Source organism: Canis lupus, chromosome 10 (genome assembly GCF_048164855.1).
Source record: "Canis lupus baileyi chromosome 10, mCanLup2.hap1, whole genome shotgun sequence".
In the NCBI taxonomy this organism is placed as follows: Eukaryota; Metazoa; Chordata; class Mammalia; order Carnivora; family Canidae; genus Canis; species Canis lupus.
Genome location: NC_132847.1, coordinates 13,930,862 through 13,949,368, shown reverse-complemented (window position 1 = coordinate 13,949,368; position 18,507 = coordinate 13,930,862). Strand labels below are relative to the sequence as shown.

The 18,507-nt window shown below is 40.7% G+C and overlaps 1 protein-coding gene across 3 annotated transcripts in view; it reads right to left on the bottom strand.

The window, feature by feature from the left end:
* The window catches only part of SNX24 (sorting nexin 24), a 160,596-nt gene that overhangs the window by 91,412 nt on the left and 50,677 nt on the right, over window positions 1-18,507 (bottom strand). Inside the window, exon 1 of one of the 3 annotated variants that reach the window (XM_072840768.1) lies at window positions 1,284-1,358. The exons of the other annotated variants lie outside the window; for them this stretch is intronic. Coding sequence (XP_072696869.1) covers window positions 1,284-1,349 — 66 coding nt within the window. The 5' untranslated portion in view covers window positions 1,350-1,358. Of the gene's footprint in view, window positions 1-1,283; window positions 1,359-18,507 lie in introns of those variants that run through there. 3 annotated transcript variants of the gene reach the window in all.

The following is an 18,507-nucleotide window of genomic DNA, read 5'->3' as shown; positions in this document are numbered from 1 at the left end:
TTATTAAGTCTTTTACTGACTGGATGGATATAACCCGGGTTTAAAACTGTCACACTTGAGCTGCCTGTGTGGCTCAGTCAGCTAAGTATCTGCCTTTGGTTCATGTCATGATCTCGAGGTCTTGGGGTTGAGCCTCCCATCACCTGCTCCTCCCTCTCCGCTCACCCTCTCCTTTGCTATCTCTCCCCTTCAAATAAATAAAATCTTTTAAAAAACAGTTGCACTGTAAAGACAATGATGATGATGTTATTTCTTTATTCAAATATTTATTGAGGAGTTAGTGGGTGCTAAGCCACTAACTTTAAATTTCAAGGTGTTTGAAATCTACCAGAGAAGTAAAATGACAAAGAGCTCTGTCCTCAAGAAACATATGTTCCAGCAGGGGAGACCGATAACAGTAGATATAAAACGATAGCTAAATTGGAGTGTTTCAGAAAGCGATCATCTGGTCTAGGCGCAGAGCCAAGAAAAAGCACTGGAAGTGCTGCAGGAAAGTTGCAATGCTGAATAAAATGATCAGAATTGGCATCTCTGAAAAGATGGAAATCCAGATTCTGAAGTTGTATCATATTACTTAACTTGGTAGTAGCTTTATTGTTTACTTTTTCTTTTTAATTTCTTGTTTTCTTAAAGTTAACCTACTTTTTAAAATGCACTGGCACGTGAAGGTTTAGAAACTAAGTCTGCATAATGAAAAAGGTACAACCAAATTTCTGTATTTCACCAATCACCATCTTTTCTAAATCTACAGAACACACACCAGTGCCAAAGACACTCGGGGAAAAGTTTGGAGCCTAATGAGGCTGGGCCTTGGCATGTAACAGCATGTTCATTCTTCATGTAGAATCAGCATTTCCAAATCCATATATAAGGAGCTGCTAAAGAGGAGGGGGAGGCCATTCCAAGAGCTTCTCATATTGATTTCTTTTACCCCAAACAAAGAGATTCTTCTAGGTACAGGATATATCATAATCACTTAATTTGTCTGAGTCCTTTAAAGAAGGAACAATGAATTGAAGAAAAGGTGTTGACTTGCAAAAAAATAATCATTTTGCAGATTTTTTATTATTGGAATGGGTCATTTTCCCTTAGTAATATGACACATGTGGTCTCTACAGAGAAACTGAAAATGCTTAACCCTTAATTCCCACTGTTCCCAAGCGCCTGAGCTAAACCTAATGAAGCCTACATCTTAAAGACTCTTACCCTGCTCCAAAGAGTAGCAAGGATAAAGCTTTTCTGCAAGCCTTACCTCTCCAAGGTTTACTGTATTAGACACTCACCCTGAAATCACCCAGGTCACCTAGACATGAGTAGTTTTTCTCTCTCCACAGTATTTCCATATGCATAGAGCCAGTGCAACTCAACTGTGAACCTCCTGCCAGGCATTTCCTACAGGGCACAACACAAAGGTTTAAAGGCAACTTTTGGATGAAGTCCCTTCCTGGACAAAAAAAAAAAAAAAAAAAAAATTGGTGCACAAGATAGGAAACTAATACCTCCAATCATGATTAGTACATCAGTCTCATTCAGGAAGGCAAATATTCACTTGCTACAAACCAAATATTCACTAAGTGTCCACTACTCCTGACCATGGCTCTGCTAGGGTTACCTTATTACAGACTAAAACTCATGACAGCAGTGGAATCTGGACACATGAAAACCTTTAGAGACAGGTGAGCTGTCAGAGATAAATAGTACACCTAACTTAAATATTCCTAACAGCAGGAAAGAAGAGTTATCTTAGTTTCATTATGTAACCTTTCATGGGTTATACTGCAAAAGTAAACTACTCTGAAAAGACACATGTGAAGAATAGGAAGAGAATAAAAAATGCATAAGGAAGATTATTTCTCAACAAATATATGAACATATACAGATATGAATAATTTGCTCAACAAAGCAGCACCAAACTGAAACTGGAATATGGCTTTTAAAAGTGAAAAAGTAAGGGGCACCTGGCTGGTGCAGTGGATAGAGTATGTGACTCTTGATCTTGAGGTCATGAGTTTTAAACTCCTTACTGGGTGTAAAGGTTACTTTAAAAAATAATAAAAATAAAAATAAGAGTGAAAAAGTAGGTTTATAGTTATAAACAACTGTCAACAACCTAGCATTTAGAAGGATGATAAATGACAGCACATTCGTATGTTTCAGATGTATTAACACAAAATGGTATTATTAACTGTTAAAATTTTTTAAATATAAGTACAGACTACACAAAGAATACACTGTTTTTGTTAAATTTTATTTAAATTCAATTAATTAACATATAGTGTATTAATCGTTTCATGAGTTCAGTGATTCATCAGTTACATATAAATTAGTACACTGTTGTGCATATAAGCGAGTACATGATCAGGGCACCTGGCTGGCTTAGTCAGTGGAGCATGCGACTCTCTCACGGGGTCGTGAATTCAAGCCCCACACTGGGTGTGAGGATTACTTAAATAAATACGTACTTTAAAAAATAAGCAAATGCATGATCATAACAGCATATGTACATATATACCAAAAAAAGAAAAAAAGGTGGAATAAATACCTAAATGTTTTAAAGGAAGAGATATTTTTTTCTTCTTCACTTTTCCAGGGTTTTTTCTACCAATTTTTCCCATTGAAGCTGTGTATCTCATAGCATTCTCTAAAATTTTGAGTGAAAATGTTCAAAATGGGGGTGCCTGGGTGGCTCAGTCAGTTGAGCGTCAGCCTTTGGCTCAGGTCATGATCCTATGGTTTTGGGATGGAGCCCCACATCAGCCTCTCTGCTGAGCAGAGAGCCTGCTTCTCCCTCTCCCTCTAGCCTCCACCCCCCCCCGCTTGTGCTCTGTCAAATAAATAAATAAAATCTTTAAAAGAGAGAAATAAGAAAATGTTCAAAAAAAAGTTATAAATCAGATACTTTGGGTTCCAAGTCCCTCTTTGACACGTACTAGCTATACAGACAGGAAAATGATTCCTCAGCTGAATCCTGTTCATCAGCTAGGACATGTTAATATTTTACATACATGTTAATATTATACATAATATAACACCTGTGTATCACTCTGTGACACGTGTTTTTCTCCAAGTCTGCTCTAAGGAAGAGACTGCCATGTGCACATTTCTGTGCCATGCTTTCTTTACACACTGCTGAGGGCAAACAAATGTTAACTCCTTTGCAACTAACCATGCATGCTTATCTCACTGTTCAAAATCATGGTCTTCAGGATCTGAAGTGAAATTTCTGTTAGTGAAATGCCTTCCACTACTTCTCCCTTACCAAACAGCAAATTCAGTTCTCAAAACAGACAACTCTGCTCCTTCCCTACCACTTTCTCTACCTTGTGTGCAGTTTCTGGCTTTGAAATCAGAGGGCTCTATGAAATGTAAGCTCCAGGTTGACCTGGGTCAGAATGTGGTTTTCAAAAAAGACTACACTGCATGCCTTCTGGTCGTTTCTCATGCCTTCTTATCTCTCCGGCTACCCTCCCCCCCCCCCCCCCCCCCAGAATGCTCACCCATTTCTCTTCCTTGGCCTGGAAGCACATGCTATGGTCTGTATGTGACTATTTACCTGAATTCTCTAATTTCTAGATGTTTCCTCTTACTGGGACATGTCTCACTGCCACAGGTTGTGAGCAAACAAACACGTGCACTCATTCACAGGAAGGGATGGTTGATGCCCAAAAGTCTGCAATCAAAAGGATTCACCTAGGATATCCATGATAGCATGACACATCACATCAATCCCTTTTAATTTTTTTTTTATTTATTTATGATAGTCACAGAGAGAGAGAGAGAGGCAGAGACACAGGCAGAGGGAGAAGCAGGCTCCATGCACCGGGAGCCTGACGTGGGAATCGATCCCGGGTCTCCAGGATCGCGCCCTGTGCCAAAGGCAGGCGCCAAACAGCTGCGCCACCCAGGGATCCCCATCAATCCCTTTTAAAAGCATTTTTCTAAAGCTATAATAACCTTATGCCTCCATAGTGTAAGGGCTCACTGACCTGATGGCTCTGAACTGTGTGGCCAGTCTGGTGCCAGAAGGGGAGCTGGATCATCAGAGATTACTGGGACTGTGTCCTGGCTTCTGCTGAAAAACACACTGTCCACCTGACAGCTTAAGAAGAGGTACCAATTTTGTTTTGCTTTTTTAGTTATTAACGTTGCTGTATCTCAGTTTTAATTATTTTCCTGATATCGAAACAACTCTGAGTTAATATCCTGTTGGGAACTCCTCAATATGCTTTCTCAAATGCAATAAAACTAAAATAACTAGGGGTACCTGGGTGGCTTTAGTGGTTGAGCATCTGCCTTTGGCTCAGGTCGCAATCCCGGGGTCCTGGGATCGAGTCTCACATCGGGCTCCATGCAAGGAGCCCACTTCTCCCTCTGCCTGTGTCTCTGCCTCTCTCTCTCTGTCTCTCACAAATAAATAAAAATCTAAAAAAAAAAAACAAAAAAAAAAAAAAAAAAAAACAACTAATAACTAAAAATAACTAGTTTTTCTGGCCATGAAGTCCAAACACTATACCAAGCACCACTGAAGCAAGCCACATGAAGCCCTTCCACCATTTTTCTGTCTGGGTTTCTTTCTGATTAATACATAGGACCCTCAAGTGAGTTTTGTACTGTTTCTAATTTGAAGGTGTTCTCACTTCATTAACACAATTCTTCATTTTTTACTTCTTTGTTAGCACCAACAAGAAATTCCAGGCTTTAAAAGATTCAAATGACTTGTATCTAAATCAGACCTGGATTCTGTGCTTGCAACATGCCGATTTACATGAGATCTCTTGGAGTTTCTCTGCTTCCATAAAATGCGGATGCCACTGCCCATCAGGCCCAGGTTTGCCTCTTTGCACAAACAGTCCAAAACAGTTTTCCTGATCTGTTTCAACTTGAAGTGTTGTCAATATATGGATTGTCTTGCTTTCTAATTCAGTGAAAAATCTAGTTTTCCATTAGTCTCTGCCTTTCTAATTTTCGATACAGCTTTACTAAATGTAATTATTACAGGCAGATTCAAGAAAGCAATTACTGAGCTACTGGTTTGTATCTCTGAAGTCTTAATAAGTGGGAAAAAGTTGTAACTGCACCCAGAGTATGAAAAAATTTTTCTACAGACTAAACATACACACCTTTGAATTTGTATGTATGTGGAGAGACATATTTAAAATAGTATATAAAGTGTGCTCTCTTAAAATGCAAGTCTTAATCCTCATTTAAACTTTATTCAAAGGCAGTTCTCTAAGTTCTAAAGAGGAGGAAGTGACATTTCAGAAATGTCTTTCTGTTCTTTCTCCAGGACTCTGTGACTTTGGTAAACCACTTAATTTCCTGGATTTCCTTTTTCCTTCCATCTGTAAATATGTGAGAATGTTAATAGATGGCCAGCAAGTACTTTTTCAGCTCTAAAGGCTAAGAAATATTTATTAAATTCCTAATATCAAAAAAAAAATTCCTAATATCTGCTAAGTTCAGTAATACGCACAAAACCGAACTGCCAAAGCTTAAAATTTAGTTAAGAAGAAATATATAATTAACATAAACCAATACACAATAGTGCTATCCCAATGATATAAACCAAATTATCTTTCTAAAATGTCTTCAGCAATAGCTGTATATATAAATGGGGATACAACTTCTTTGGGAGTCATCCAAATTACAGACTTTGGCATTTCACTTATTGGCAAATAGGGGAGCATTCACTGTGTGATCAGTTAACACTGGTCTTGGGCAAACAACAGATTCTGTGAATGGAACCACCATCCCCAAGCCAAATGCCTCTGAGACATTGAACAACCATGTACCAATCAGTTCATCATCTTTATCTCGGTATAGTGATATTATTTAATAAATGATGAGGTACAAAAAGCAGGTGAATGTCATCATTTTGCAGATAAAAAGACTAAGGATCAGAAAAATAAATGATTTTTCTAAAACCTTATAACCATTCAGTAGTCTGTCCTCTATAATAGGATCATGGGCAGCAGTTTTGCAAAATTAATTAGTGAATGAAGCCATAGGAACCCCTATCCTGGTGACTTTTTCACTCTCTGGAAAAATTTTCATTGCTCTTAACATTCTGGTTTGTCCGCCGGGACACCTGCACCCCAATGTTTATAGCAGCAATGTCCACAATAGCCAAACTGTGGAAGGAGCCTCGGTGTCCATCGAAAGATGAATGGATAAAGAAGATGTGGTTTATGTATACAATGGAATATTACTCAGCCATTAGAAATGACAAATACCCATCATTTGCTTCGATGTGGATGGACCTGGAGGGTATTATGCTGAGTGAAGTAAGTCAGTCAGAGAAGGACAGACATTATATGGTCTCTCTCATTCATTTGGGGAATATAAAAAGTAGTGACAGGGAATAAAGGGGAAAGGAGAAAAAATGAGTGGGAAATGTCAGAGGGAGAGACAGAACATGAGAGACTCCTAACTCTGGGAAATGAACTAGGGGTGGGGGAAAAGGAGGGGGACGGGGGGCGGGGGTGACTGGGTGACGGGCCCTGAGGGGGGCACTTGATGGGATGAGCACTGGGTGTTATTCTATATGTTGGCAAGTTGAACACCAATAAAAAATAAATTTACAAAAAAAAAACATTCTGGTTTGTCGGCACCATTGAAAATAGTGCTAATTATTTACCTTGAATACCATAAAGCTACAGCAACAATTCTAACTCTTAAGATTAATTTAGATGATATGCAAATAACTTACCTTCATGATTTTTAGAATCTATGCTAATAGATTTTGGACAGAGTCCTTACATCAAGGACTAAAAAGTGGTGATGAGCATTATTACTACCACCATTATCTGGAAACTTAAAACCACCTTTCAGTGGTTTCTTCAAATCCACCTTCACGAAGGTCAGTCAAGCAAGTGTGAAGGCAAGGGAAAAAAACTAAAAACAGAAACAAGCAAGCAAACAACATGCTTCTTCCTTTAATTCTATAATGAAGTTGAAAACCTGTATGCCAGGTCCATATTGAATCACCCTTCTAAAGGTGTACTGTGCTCGGCTTGGATGCCACATCTTCAGAATGTAATTGTCACATGAGATAGTCTTTTCCATGGAGAAGGCACTGCAAGACCAGAGTCTATCCCTATGGCATTTGAGGATCAAGGAGAGATGTTTACCCCAGGGGAGCAGTCTGTAAGTATTTGTAGAGCAAATGAAAAGGGATTGCGGTGAAGTTTTGTCGATCCCAATAACAAAATTAAGGCCAGCTAGTAAATTTTCTGCACAGTCTAGAGCTGAGAAAAAGAATCATGACTTAGAGTTTGCCATGCAAGCATAACGAGTCCACAGCCCAAATCACCCACCAGATAAGGCTGAACTGACAGTTTCCAGGCAGCTTATGTAAGGAGGGATTACAATTCAACTGGGTTTCTGGCCAGAGATTGTATTTTGGGAAAACAGACGACATGCCACTGTTAAGTAAACAGCCTCTTTCTTTAAAGTGAGTCAATCAGGGCAGGGGTGTCATTAAGCCATAGAAATAGCTAACACAGAATTTGAGATGGATAAAGTCAAGGCCCCAGATCTACTATTCAAAACAAAAGTATTTTACAAGGAAGCACTGAGATTGTGACTCAGAGTAAAAGCTCCTAAAACACAAAAGGATGAACAATTATAAACACAAAATCTGAAATTGTCACTATAAAGAATTAAGAGAAACTGGGTAAACATTGAACCTCTAGCCTTAAAACACAAAGAGGGCAAAGCAGGGCTCTGGTGTAGGTTCTGAATGAACCTACAAATGGGTACAAGGAATGCCCTAGAAGGAACCGACCCCACTGAGAAGCTGGAAACAGAACACAGAGATCCAGGTCTCCCTGGAAATAATGTGAGGTGCACATTTCTCTCAGGCAATCAGAATGAACAAGTCACAAGAGTGGACACAGCCTACTAATAAATAAAAACCAGATAGTGGAAAGGGCTGTGATTCTTGTCTTGATTCTGGTATTAAGTAGCCCTGGATAGGAGATGACTCATTTGCTCTCATTTCTGGCTCCAATTTATATATTCAGTAAAAATGTAAGGATCACCTCTGTGTGTAAACATGTCCTAGGTGCTGGGGACACAGTGAACTAAGAGCACAATGCACAGTCTGACAGGGGCTCCGAGGGCAAGGCCAGACTACCAAGAGAGTATTCAACAGGACAGCCATTAGGCTCTCTGCAAAAGCCACAAAGACCGGAGACCTAAAGGGGAGCTGAGGATGTGGAGAAGGTTCGTTTAAGAAAAGTAGCAGATGCACTTGACAAACAAGGAAGGCGAACTGGGAAGGCGACAATGCAGTTCAGGGGGAGGAAGGACATTGGGCCTCTTGAGCCACACTGAGGATGGAATGGCCTTTACCATTGACCACTCAATGCCTGAACACTGGACCTGTCTCCATGACATGTGCACAACAATCCTTCTGACTGCAGAATAACGGATTCTAAAAAGTTCAGAGTGGATGGGGAACATGGAGTACGAAGGGGTAGATGCCTTCTCCAACATTCCACATCAAAATTTTTGTTTTTTTAAATGTTTTCATGTAAGCACTTTATAATTACACTAGAGCAACTTAAAAATGGACTCAGTCATACAGTTTATTTTTTTAAAAGATTTTATTTATTTATTCATGAGATACAGAGAGAGAGAGAGGCAGAGATACAGGCAGAGGGAGAAGCAGGCTCCAAGCAGGGAGCCCTATGTGGGACTCGATCCCAGGACTCCAGGATCAGGCCCTGAGCCAAAGGCAGGTGCTTTAACTGATGAGCCACCCAGGCATCCCTCATACAAGTTTAAAACGGCCTTTAAAAGTTTGAAAAGAAACTAGATACTAGGGGCACCTGGGTGGCTCAGTGGGTTGATTATCTGCCTTCAGCTCAGATCACGATCCCAGGGCCCTGGGATCAAGCCCTGCAATAGGTTCCCTGCTCAGCTAGGAAGTCCGCTTCTCTCTCTCCCCCTTTGCCCCTTCCCCATGCAGCTCACGCTCTCTCTCTCTAAAAAAAAAAAAAAGAAAAAAAAAAGCCTTCTCATCAAAGGCTTTTTTCCCTCATCCATGTAAGACCAAGAGAAGGCTGTTCTGCGGCTTATAAGGAAGAGCAACAGCTCTAGGTCTTTGGGCACGGTCTGTGAGGGGGGAGGGAACTGGGTAGGATCCTCTACCTCACCCAACATGTGTGGAGCCCCCTCCAGGGCAATGAAGGTAATGCAACTCAGCAGTTGCAGGTGTCTGCAAAGGAAACAAATCAAGAAAAAGTAGGGATGGGGGAGTGTGGACAAGTGAAGGGAAAAGCAGCAGGTGCTATAAAGGTTGTCCTCAGAAGAAAGGTGAAGGCAGAAGGCATCTACAGCTCTATCAGTGCTGGAATGGAGTGAAGTCATGGAGCCCCCTTAGGTAAAATGGAAGTAATGAATATAGCAATACCAGAATCACCAGTGAGGCAATCCCACTGAGAGAGAACTGTCAACGGCGAGAAGGTGAACTATCTGAGATGTCCTATAAAGGATATTGTGAGGGAGAATGAAGTTCCCAGAATAACTCTACAGTCTCACTATATGGTAATAGGGATCTACATGGAGATGGGCCATAATCTACAATCCCCAGGTTAGAGTTCCTCAGGAAAAAGCAATATATCCTATTACTGACTGGGATTTTATGTGGAAATGGTCTACTTTGGGTTCCAGTCAAAACTATGTAATTATGAGGCTGGTAACAGGACCTTGATATGTAAGAAGGAAGTACCAACCAAGGGCCTGGTTCCTACCCAGTGTACCACTGGAAGAAGGTGACATCAGTATGTAGATTCAGCAAATATATCTGTAGCCTATTCACGCATCATAGAAAGTGTCTTGAGCACAAGAAGGATCTTTAGGCCAGTCTTAGGAAAGGGGATGAGTGGGGAACAGACTGAATATAACCAAAGCAGTTTCCTATGTATCTGTGAACAGCCATTCCTCCCACTTCCACTGAAATCTGACTGAAGAGTGAGATGGTCAGGACTCCCCACTCTTTCTCCAACCGCACTAGAGTCACCCCTACCTAAAGTCCTTCACTCTTCCTCTCTCTCTCTCACTCACTCATCAAAGCCTGTCTGCCCCCAGGCTGGACAGTGAGGATGGCTCTGATGTCAAACCTCTCCCCATATTCTTATAATCTTGGTCTTAGAATTAAGAGGAAAAGAATTTCAAAAGTCAAAATGAAAATAAATGAGAGGAGAAATGAAGTGGACATGAACAGAGCAGCCTGGCCTGCAGCCTAGGAGGGGAAAGTCTCAAAACACTGAGACTCAAGGCAGAGTATATCAAATCCTGAACATCACAATGGCAGGATTAATGTACTAAGGCAACTTTGTTCTACTGGATTTTTTCAGTTAAGTTTCCCATTGTCAAAGTAAAACTTATCTCTGGTGATTTTCTTAAGTTCCTAATCTTCTGCCTTTACAGCTGTTACTCCTAATAGTAAAGTGATGGTTCACTATTTATAGAATAAAGTGCTATCTCTCAGTCTTGAACCTGCAAGCTCTCAATTCACTCTGGCCTCAATGCTGCATTCCTCATCAGGGAAAAGCATGCCCTGGAAAGAAGTATTCCATTAGGTAGTTTGCAAAAGATAACCACACCAGTGTAATCTTGTCATTACTACAGGGTCTGCCTCTGAAAGTAAGTCATTTCTTTGGCAAGTACAGTTGACCTTGGAATAACACGGGTTCGATCTGCCACATAAACCTACAGGTGGATTTTTTTTCACTTGAGTACAATAAACGTATTTTCTCTTCCCTATGATTTTCTTTAAAATCTTTTCTCAAAAAAAATAAATAAAATCTTTTCTCTAGCTTACTTTATTGTAATAATACAGTATATAATATATATACCATACAAAATATGTGTTAGTTGACTATGTTGTGGGTAAGGCTTTCGGTCAACAAGAGGCTGTTAGCAGTTAAGTTTTGTGGAATCAAAGTTACATGTGGATTTTCAGATGTGGGAGGGAACCCTAACCCCTGTGTTGCTCATGAGTCAACTCTATTTATTAAATACTTTTGTGGGCCAGGCTCTGACCTGGAACAGAGTGGGTAGCAAAAGAGACATGGTCTCTCCACCATGGAATTCAGAGACAAGAAAGAGATGAACCCATTGTAAGCACAAGATTATGGCCGAAATTGAAGCCAGAAGGAAGTGAAGATGGTGCCAAAGTCATCTTAACAGGGAAACCAGCCTGGTGGGACAGTGAAGAACACCCAGAGATTTCACACTGTATTCTAACTCGTGACGGCAGACAGGAACTAATGCAACGTCCTCACAGCAAGCACACATGCTCATGTGGTTTACAGCTCTCTCCACTTTGATACTCATTCCACACTTATCTTTGGATACCAAAGACTTGGGTTCAAATCCCACCTTTCCTACTTATTGGCCATGTGTCCTATAGTAAGTCATTTAAACTCATGGGGCATCAGTTTTTTCGTCTGTTAAACAGAGATATTTTCTCTATAGGAATTCAAATAAGATAGTAAAGTACAGAGTATACTGTCTAACATATTGTAAGCGTTCCACTAATAATAGGTATTACTTTCATCACCTAAGAGTCCCTGAATTTTAGTCAATTATATTAACATCATTGAAAATAGTATTTAATGGAATGCTAATATACCCGAATGCCTTTTTCTAGCTTTGATAATGAAGAATCTATCCAGAGTACTCTGGAGTGTCCTTTGTTAATACGGTAATGATTGCATTTCTTTTTGAGTATTTAAGACAATTTTCAATGTGAAACAACTAAATGTCTTAATAATTCAGTATTTCTAACAGGTAATACATTCATTTGATTTTAAAAGTTAAAAAAAAAATATGAAAAGATGAACAGTGAAGTCTCCCTTGAAACCCAGATCACTGTCTGACCAAGTCACACTCGTCACTCTGCCTTTGGGTGCCCACCGGTAACAGCCCCTTCAGCCTGGCTAGGTGCATGTCTGAATTGAATCACTCTTATGTGCTTCCCTCCTATACAAAAGGCGCACTTTACCCATTGATCTATCTCTGGCTTTTTAACTTAGCAAGGGTTCTTGGCAGTCTCCCCACAGGAGGACATACACTATTCTTTTCTTCCTTTTACTGCTACATAATATCCTATTGCATGGATTCTGTTATAATAAATGTCTTTTTGGCTATATCTCTTTCTGGAATGACACAAACTGTCCTAAGCATAGTTTTGGCAGTAGGTGATGAAGAAAACGGATAGAAATACCATATTTTCATTTGACTTCATTGTTCTTAGTCAAAAACTAACAGCAACTAATTATTTTTAGTATATTTCATATAAACAATCTACACAAGCACTATGCTACGGTTTACAATAATAATTTTTCCCTTCGATTATTTTAAAACATCTGTTCTGTATTTCACACATACTGGGATCATTTTCCTTCATGTTTATACGGGAGAAGTGCCGGCTGCTAGCGTCCAATCAGTTACCCCGAGATGTCAGCTGTCAACCATGTCTCCCACAGCAATTTCCCTCTTCTCTCTCCCTTCCCACTCCGGGTGAGCTGTCAAGTTTCTAGTTTCTGACGTGCATTTACATCACTCAATGACATCTGACAGCAGTGAAAGGCCACAGAAAACTGCTTATTGATCAGAGCAAAACTAGTTGACGGAACAGATGAGGTTGTATCACAGAAATGCAGCCACATTCAGGTGATGACATTTTGCCCCCCGTACACAAGAGCTTAATGGAATACAACTTCATTATATCCTGCCACTAGTACTTACAGCCCCAACCCCATCTCCTGACTGTTTTGTCTATGTGGTGATGAGGACAATCTATTTGTGCTGGTATCAATGGATTACCAACCTGATTTGTTCATGAACACTTGCAAACTACTTGTGAATCTGTCCTGACAAATACACCAAGAGACACTGAAATCTCAATCTTACTAAAATCTAATTGTGCTGTCCTTTGAAAAAGAAAAATGGAATTACCACTTAGTAAGCCATTACTGCTCTGTTTAAAACTTTTATGCCACTGGGTAAAGAAGTTTAAATGGGCATTTCTTTGCTGCTTGTTACACTGTCGGGGAAAAAAAAGAGTAACTTGAAAAACAGTCAAAATTTACTTATAAATGGGAGAATGTATGTATTTCTAAGAACTAAAATACCAGATTAAGGCCCTCTGCATACAAACTGTTCCTTTCAGTTTTGAAGAGAACAGTTTTTTTTTAATATATATATATAATAGAGAACAGTTTTAATCACCTGATATTTCCATTGCCAGTGAAGACAGAGGAATGTAAAGTTTAAATCAGTACATGTCTAGAATAGGGATCAAGTCAAACTCCTAATATTTTGCCATAAACATAAGAAAAGGAAAACACAGCACAAGGGACAAAATTACCAGGCCTCCCAGACTTTCAGGAAGAAAAAAAATGCAAAAACTTGATTCTGAGGGTTGTTTGGCCTTGATCTTTCCTTTTTAATTCTTCCTTTGAGGCGGGAGTTGTCTCATAAATCGAGAATTCCCAGATACCACCCTCCTCCCAACCTGGCCACATTCGCATCCTCTCTGGACTTAATATTTTTCATTAAATAGCCTTTCTTCTTCAGTAAAATTTAAAGATAACTTTAAGGTGAGTATGAAAAGAAATACTCATTTTTAAGATAATTTCTTGCCCAGGTGGCTCAGCAGTTTAGTGCTGCCTTCACCCCAGGGTGTGTGATCCTGGAGACCCGGGATCGAGTCCCACGTTGAACTCCCTGCATGGAGCCTGCTTCTCCCTCTGCCTGTGTCTCTGCCTCTCTCTCTCTCTCTCTGTCTCTCATGAATAAATAAATAAAATCTTTTAAAAAATTTTTTTTAGGGTACAGAAGAGAAGAAACTCAAGACTTAGGGCACATGAAGTCAAGAAAGAAGTGGAGACAGATGCCTGGGTGGCTCAGTGGTTGAACCTTGGGCTCAGGTTGTGATCCCAGGGTCCTGGCATCAAGTCCTGCATCGGGCTCCCCACAGGGAGCCTGCTTCTCCCTCTGCCTATGTCTCTGCCTCTCTCTCTGTCTCTCATGAAGAAATAAATAAAATCATAAAAAAAAAGTAGTGGAGAGAGAAGGAAAGAAAATCTCAGAGACTAACAAGGGAAAAATGGAGTCTGAGCAAAAGAGGGTATTTAGACTCACTGCAGCAGCCTCCCTGCTGGTAAAGTTTCCCATTGTCATCTTACCAAGTTCTGTTTCTCTCTCTCTCTCTCACTCTCTCTTTTCCTTCCTTCCTTCCTTCCTTCCTTCCTTCCTTCCTTCCTTCCTTCCTTCCTTCCTTCCTTCACTCCTCCCTTCTTCCCTCCCTCCTTGCGAAGGACACTGCTCTCCTCTGGGTTCCAGTCACACTCTCTTCAACCTATTATCAACTTTGTGCGGTGGCCTCTCCGTCAGACCTGAGACTCGTTGGAGACAGAAGCCACATCTCCTGCAGGGTCCCCAGGGCCCCGCCCGGAGCCCAGCAGGCAAGCAAAGGGCACAGTGGCTCCGATCGCACACCGGCCAGTCCGCCTGCCCCATGCCATGCCACACTGGCCAGCCCTCGGCAGGGAAGTTAGAGGGATCTGAACAAGGGACTTCCTGGACCAGCTGACTTTTTACTTACAGTACCAGCTTCCATAATGAAAAACAGTACCCAGAAAAGCAGAGAAGTGTTAAGTGTGTTTATTTCAAACACATTAAATTTTTCAAGAAATAGTCTAAGTTCTGCCATTTCACAAGTCACACCATAGAAAAGGCATCAGCTTCTTTTTTTTTTTTTTTTTCCGTAAGTGAGATCACGAGAATAAAATCTTCCTTCTCAGTCACCCAGACCAAAACGTATGCCTTCGGGCACTTGTAAACTCAGTGCTTCTGAACCACAGACCACATGTTATTTTCCAAACACTTTCGCTTCACACACATCGAGTCCTATGCCTGAATGGAAACAAAACATGGACTCCAATCAAATCCGCTTTACTGTACCCAAAATTAGCAAGGCACAAAACACCTGGTGAATAAAATTGTGTAAGGCGCATGATGACAGACTGTGGACATAGCAAGCATGCTAGAATGTAGGGCAAGCCAGGCGTGGAGAGGTAAGTGGGAGACTGACCATGTACTCTGCCCCCCAAACTTATCACTACTATCCCAGCATGATGATCAACGCTGCCACCTTTTGCTTCCAAAAGTATGTCAGTTTAGATGGTAAGTTCTGTGGTAACTCCAACAATGGAGAACCTCAACCCCCACAGGTTCCATGGTCTTAGAGTTCTTTGTAATACATGCTCTTTGCTGTCTTATGTGTGCTTGATTTTATACACTTGCTTTCCACCTGACTTAACCAGCATTCCAATTCTGTCTTCAGCGCATAACTGAGGCTTTGCCACATAGTGGGTACTTAATTGTGGTTGAATGACTAATCCTGAGACATCCACAACTCAGTGGACCAGTTGAGAGGTCTGAGTTTCATGAGGAAAAACGAATGGTCAGGTGAAACTAAAAACCTGAATTCTAGGGGATCCCTGGGTGGCTCAGTGGTTTGGCCGCCTGCCTTTGGCCTGGGGTGTGATGCTAGGGTCCTGGTATCGAGTCCTGCATCAGGCTCGCTGCATGGAGCTGGCTTCTCCCTCTGCCTTTGTCTCTACCTCTCTCTATCTCTCATGAATAAATAAATAAAATATTAAAAAAAAAAAAAAAAAACAAAACCTGAATTGTGATGGAATGTCCCAGGACCCGAGAACCATAATTACAAACATAATCTTACAGACAGGAGTAACATCTGAGTTAGGAAGTTGAGAACATTAAACTTGTTCTCAGAAAATCTGGGCATATCTCCAAACAGGTGTTTCCAGGGCCAAGCTGTGATGCTCTCTATTTATAAAGATTTTTAGATGCACTTACCCAGCAGTACCTATATTTACCAAACCTCCTGAATGAGTGGCTGATTCAGGGAAGCCCTAACCAACAAAGTCAAGATACAGAATCACCAGCTTCTCAGGGTACAGAATGAACCCAAATGTGAGGAACTAACATTTGGCATATCCACCTACCAGTCCCAAACCTCCCACCACTTTCCACACCTTGCAGAGAACCTCAAGATGAAATCAGGATCCTTACATATTTAAAAAAAAAAAAATCCTGAAATCAAACATGCCTACTGCAGGCCTGTTTTACATCTACACAGCCGGAATGGGGCTATAAATACACAATGTGTTATAGCATATACTTCCACAGAGGACATTAAGGACTTGGAAGACCTTTGCAAACTGAAACATCTACGTTCTTCCAGACTTACTTAAAACGCCTCCTGGGAGCTAACACCTTCACCAGGCCCCTAGGAGATGACTGTGTGACTGCTGGGGGTGAGGGGGTAGATGCCTGATGGCCACTCAGAGCATGCCTGGAGCACTGGGATGACTTCTACATGCACACACGGCTAAAGCAGAGGCATTTTTTTCCAATTACACTCCATGCAGTTTAAGTCAAAGTCAAAAGAAAAACTAATCTCAGATTTATTATCGACGAAAAAAAACATTTAGCATTCTTAATTGTTCCCTTGGCGACAGAGTTCATTTTATTTTTATTTATTATGATTTTTAAAATAGGCTCTATGCCCAACGTGGGGCTTGAACTCATGACCCCGAGAACAAGAGGTACATGCTGCAGACTGAGCCAGCCAGGCACCCCACGGAGTTCATTTTAAACAGCAGGTTGAATAGGATTAAACACATGAAGCTGGATTATCTGATGACTACGTAAATCACTAATAATTTAAGAGTCTATATAATATAGACAAAAGTGCAACTTTAAGATCATTTGTTCAAACCAATAAGCATGTAATTTTAGATTTATAAAAAGGCATTTAAACGTTTCATAGCCCAGGGCCTCTGGGTAGCTCAGTCGGTTAAGCATCCAACTCTTGGTTTCAGCTCAGGTCGTGATTTCATGGGTCATGAGATTGAGCCTCATGTGGGGCTCCACACTCAGCAGGGAGTCTGCCTAAGATTCTGTCCCTCTACACCTATGCTTCCCTCTCTCTCTCTAAAATAAATAACTAAAGGGGTGCCTGGGTGGCTTAGTCAGTTAAGCATCTGACTCCTGATTTCAACTCAGGTCATGATCTCACGGTCATGGAGTCAAGTCCCCCAGTCAGCTTTGCACTCAGCACAGAGTCTGTTTGAGTTTCTCTCCCTCTGTCCCTCCCCACCCCTCACCCCTCCACTCTCACTCGTTCATGTGCTCAGGGCTCATGTGATCTTTCTCTCTCAAATAAATAAATCTTTTTAAAAATTTCATAACCTAAATCATTAAGAAATAAACATTTTTTTGAAGGCTGGGCATTCCATTTGGTGACTGTATAATTTCAACAATCTATCATTCTCAAGGTTTTCTTGCTCTAGTTTTTAAAACTATATTATACTTGAGGCACTTGGCTGGCTCCATTGGTAGAGCATCTGACTCTTGCTCTCTGAGTGGTGAGTTTAAGCCCCATGCTGGGCACAGAACTTACATTTTTTTTAAGAAGTTAAAACTATCTTAGATTTAACTAATATAACTCAGGAATTTACAAAGGATGCAAAAAACAAACATAATCTTTTCTGTCTCTACCATACCATTTAACTCTAGGACCAACTAGATATGATATCCATAAATTCATGTTTTTAATTTTAACACGTTAGATTTATACATCTTTTAATGTAGTTACTGGAAAGTATTATATGCCCAGGAAAAGAAGAGAACCACAACATATCTGTAGAGTAAAAGGAATATTTTAATTAGAAACAAGAATCCAGGGATGCCTGGGTGGCTCAGCAGTTGAGCATCTGCCTTCGGCTCAGGGTATGATCCTAGAGTCCCAGGATCGGGGCTCCCTGCATGAAACCTGCTTCTCCCTCTGCCTGTGTCTCTGCCTCTCTCTCTCTCTCTCTGTGTCTTTCATGAATAAATAAAGTCTTAAAAAAAAAAAAAAGGAAAGAAACAAGAGTCTATCAAATGGAATGACATCACAAATGTAGAAAGTAGGAGCTTATCAAACGTATAAAAATTTAGAAACACTCTTCTGAAAAAGAGTCACAGAATAATTATGTTTTACATTAGAGGAGCATGGGGCTGATACATTATGGTGCACCAAAATTTAAGGATCAGTAAGAAATAAAATCCGTTTAAGCACATGGCCAAATACTTGCCAGGTTTTAAAACTCCATTCAATGCATCCCTTGTTTTATTCCACAATTATGACCTCTGTGGGTGCTCAGTACACTGGAGATCACTGGATGCATAAAGCACAACCTGTAGGCCACAGCTCACAGATCAGTGGAGGACAGGCTTGTTCACTGATCATTTCAACAGTGCAAGAGTTGGTATGAAAGAGACATAAGCAGGGTACATGAAAAGCACAGCGGTGAACCCAACCAACTCCATCAGGGGGACTGAGGCAGGAGATTCAGAGGAGCAAGTCTCTGAGGTGGGTTATGGGTTCTCCATTTATAGGGCCCAGAAAGGATGAGG